We start from the raw sequence: 4,259 nt of genomic DNA, 5'->3' as shown, positions 1-4,259 counted from the left end.
CCCTTGGATAAGGCCTATAAGCCGGTCCCCCGTGCCGGGTTGGGCAGCCTCAGTGGTGCTGGTGGGGGCGAATTGGTGGCGTTCGGTGAGGGAAGGCGTTCGGGCTTAGGGCCGGATGGGTCGGAGGGATGTCGTTGGTCCGCCAGCACGGGGTTTGGCCCGATAGGGGCCGAATTAGTTTGGGAGGTTAAACGGATTCTGAGGATAACGCCTCTATCTTCCCATGGCATGTGCCATCTCAGTCCCCAGGTTTTTCCTTTTAACCACTGAGTATAGTCCTGTTTGCCTTTTTGGGTGAAGGTAATGTTGAGGGGGAGACAGGTAGCTGATTTACAGGACCAAGAGCCCCATCTACCAGGGCCATGATCACAATCAAAGCGGCCCAGAGGGGGCCGTGAATAATTACGGTGTATCTCAATCAGGTCCCAGGATGATCTGGGTTTCCAGTAGGCATCCCCCGTGGTCTCACAGCCCCAATTGGCACAGAAATAACTCTCGTATCCCCCACATCTTAAGGCTCGAGACTGTCTTTGTTGAGGACAGACGTAGAAGTCCATTTGTGCCAGGAGACATCTAGCTCTAGGATTGCGGCACCCTTGTGGCCAGGTCTTTCCTAGGGGTGGCGGGGGGACTGTATATTTTGAGTCATCTCATGAGCCCCGACTGTGGAGATATCCCAGGTCTCCAGCCCGGCGGCCAGGTGGCAGAAGTCGGGAGTGAGGGTGGGCCACCAGGTACCCGGCGCGTGGTAGCCTGAGAGAGACCAGACCACCTCCCCCGTCTGGGAGAACACCTGCCAAGTTAAGAGCTGCGGGGTGTGAGGGCTCCCCTCTACTCGCACAAGGCACAGTAAAACAATTAAACAACCCGGGAGAGTCTTATCTTTAGAGGGTTTTGGGTGCGATGGGCTGTCCATGTTCCTTGCGGCTGAGGGTCGTCTGATCGGACTGGCTTGACGTGGCTCGCGTGGATCCAAGCGGCAATCCCGTCAACCTTTACCGCGGTAGGGGTGGTCAACAGAACCAAATATGGTCCCTTCCAGCGAGGTTCGAGGTTTTTGGTCTGATGGCGTCTGACCCAGACAGCGTCTCCGATCTGATACGGATGAGGCACGACCGGATTGTCTCTCTGGTCCCGGTACGCCTGGGCTAGAGGTTCCCACACCTCCTTCTGGACCAGCTGGAGGGCCTGTAGATGGGCTTGTAGAGAAGGGGTATTAGCATAGTCAGAAACATCGGGGCCTAAGAAATTAATAATGGGCACCGGGGCCCCAAACAGGATCTCAAATGGGGTTAACCCATGTGGTCCGGGCGTGTTCCTAGCCCGATACAGGGCAAGTGGTAGCAGGAGGACCCAGTCTCTAGTGCCAGTTGCAAGCGTTAATTTGGTTAAGGTCTCCTTAATTGTTCTGTTCATTCTCTCTACCTGTCCTGAGCTCTGGGGTCTGTATGCACAATGTAATTTCCAATCGATCCCCAACAAGGTGGCCACTGTTCTGCTTACCTGGGAGATGAAGGCGGGACCATTATCTGACCCTACTACCTGGGGCATCCCGTATCGGGGAAGATTTCTTCCAATAGCTTCTTGGCCACCACAGCGGCAGTCTCGTGCCTTGTCGGGAATGCTTCCGGCCATCCTGAAAAGGTATCTACAAAAACCAGTAGATATTTATATCCATACTTGCCCGGTTTTATTTCAGTAAAGTCTACTTCCCAGTGAGTGCCGGGCCTGTGACCTCTGGTTCTTATACCCGGAGGCAGCTTGATTTTAGAAGCATTCACTCTGGCGCAGGCGTCACAACGTTCGGTGATTTCTTTGAGAAGATCGTTCTTCTGTAGAAAGAAGTAGACCTCTTCTTCCCGTTCCAGAAGCTTTTTCATTTTCTGGTAGCTGAGATGTGTGAGGCGATGCAGCCAGGAGATCAAATGGCGGCCCATTTCGTAGGGCAACACTACCTTTCCTTGGTACACCCATTTCCCAGTTTTTAGATCTTCCCGTGCTCCCAGGGAGTGCAGAGCCTTGACATCTTGTTCCGTGTATTCCCATCGGGAGTCACCATGATGAGGTCTAGAGTCAACCGATAGGACTTCGACCCGTTTTTCCTCAGTGGCGGCCGCCCTCGCCGCCCAGTCAGCCATCCTGTTGCCTCTTGCAACTGGAGTGTCCCCTTTCTGGTGCCCTGGGCAATGGATGATGCTGAGAGCTCGCGGCAGATGAATGGCCTGTAGCAAGGCTAGTATTTCTTTTTTATTTTTAATCTCTTTTCCCTCCGAAGTAAGTAAACCTCTCCTTCTGTATATTTCGCCATGGATGTGGGCCGTGGCGAAGGCATATCTGCTGTCGGTATACACCGTCAATCTCCTTCCCTCCGCCAGTCTTAGAGCCTGGGTCAGAGCTACGAGCTCCGCTTTCTGAGCGGAGGTTCCTGCAGGTAGAGCTTGGGACCATATTACCTGATCTTCCGTGGTCACCGCCGCACCGGCCCGCCGCTCTCCGTGTTCCATGAAGCTGCTCCCGTCCGTGTACCAGACGTGTTCAGGGTTGGGGAGGGGCAAGTCTGAGAGGTCTGGGCGAGTGCCATGTACCTCGGCCAGGATCTGCTGACAATCATGGTGTTCGGGGGTGCCAGGGAGAGGTAGGAGGGTGGCTGGATTTAAGGCCACCGGGGCCCCATACCGGATTCGGTCGGTATCTAATAGTAAGGTTTGGTAATGAGTCATTCTCGCATTGGTGAGCCACCTGTCCGGAGGTTGTCGGATGATTGCTTCAACAGCATGCGGGGCCAGAACGGTAAGGGGTTGACCCATGGTCAGTTTGCCAGAATCTTTAACCAGAATTGCTATCGCCGCTACCATCCGGAGGCAGGGTGGCCATCCTGCGGCCACTGAGTCCAGTTTCTTGGATAAATAGGCCACCGGTCTCCTCCATGGTCCCAGCTTCTGGGTTAACACCCCCTTCGCGTAGCCCTGTCTTTCGTCAACGTATAACTCGAAGGGCTTCAGCAAGTCGGGCAGTCCCAGGGCCGGGGAGTGTAGGAGGGCCTGTTTGATATTCTCAAAGGCCTGCTGCTGGTCCGTTCCCCAGTTATAGGGGATGCCGGTCCGCGTGAGGGGATAGAGGGGAGCGGCCAACTCAGCGAAACCCGGGATCCAGAGGCGGCAGAAGCCTGCGGTTCCCAGGAATTCCCGTAATTGACGGGGGGTTCTTGGGGCGGGAATGTTCAGAATGGTTCGCTTTCTGGCCTCAGTTAGCCACCTCTGCCCTTCCCTTATTTTGTAGCCCAGATAGGTCACTTGTTTTAAACAGAGCTGGGCTTTCTTGGCCGATGCCCGGTACCCCAGACTCCCCAAGACCTGGAGTAGGGTCTCGGTGCCCCGGCGACAGTCTTCCTCTGACGTAGCCGCCAGCAGCAAATCATCTACGTACTGGAGCAGAATCAGAGAGGGGTGCTGGACCCGAAAAACGGCCAGATCCCGGTGTAGTGCCTCGTCAAAGAGAGTGGGGCTGTTTTTAAACCCTTGGGGTAGCCTTGTCCAGGTCAGCTGACCGGAGATTCCCCGAGCTGGGTCTCTCCATTCAAAGGCAAATAACAACTGGCTGTTGGGGTGTAGCCTCAAGCAAAAGAAGGCATCCTTGAGGTCCAGGACCGTATACCAGACGTGGGTAGGCGATAGCCCACTAAGGAGGTTGTAGGGGTTGGGCACTGTGGGGTGTAGATCTTCAACCCGTTTATTAACCTCTCGGAGGTCCTGGACTGGTCTGTAGTCCCCCGTTCCTGGTTTTCTGACGGGTAATAGAGGGGTGTTCCAGGGGGACTTACAGGGTACGAGGATCCCTTGATCCAACAGTCTATTGATGTGAGGAGCTATGCCTTCTCTGGCTTCCTTGGACATTGGGTACTGCTTTACGGCGATTGGGATGGCGTTCGCTTTCAGGGACACAATTATGGGTGGCTGGCTATCGGCGAGACCCATGCCCCCGGTCTCTGCCCATGCTTGGGGGTACTTGAGTAGCCATCCCTCCATATCGGTTGGGGCCTTTTTGCTTCGTTCATGTAGTCTATACTCATCTTCTATGGACAAGGTGAGCACATGCAACGGCCTTCCCGACGGGTCAGTGATGCTGACCCCAGTCTTATCAAAATGTATCTGAGCCTTTAGTTTAGTTAATAAGTCCCTACCCAGCAATGGGTATGGACAGTCTGGGACATGGAGGAAGGAGTGGGTTACCTTGCCAGTCGCTAGTTGCACTTGCCGGTC

General features: G+C 54.8%; 1 protein-coding gene across 1 annotated transcript; it reads right to left on the bottom strand.

Moving 5' to 3' along the window:
- Positions 1-618: 618 nt before the first annotated feature.
- On the bottom strand, positions 619-4,259 carry LOC121136495 (the record flags this gene model as incomplete). The annotated part of the gene is given in 2 exon segments (XM_040737040.1): positions 619-1,568; positions 1,571-4,259. Coding segments are annotated over 2 exon segments (3,399 nt in total), but the record flags the coding sequence as incomplete, so codon positions are not given.

Source organism: Mesocricetus auratus, unplaced genomic scaffold (genome assembly GCF_017639785.1).
Source record: "Mesocricetus auratus isolate SY011 unplaced genomic scaffold, BCM_Maur_2.0 Super-Scaffold_100676, whole genome shotgun sequence".
NCBI lineage: Eukaryota > Metazoa > Chordata > Mammalia > Rodentia > Cricetidae > Mesocricetus > Mesocricetus auratus.
Note: the sequence above shows the minus strand (reverse complement) of the source record. Positions and strands in the feature narration are given on the sequence as shown.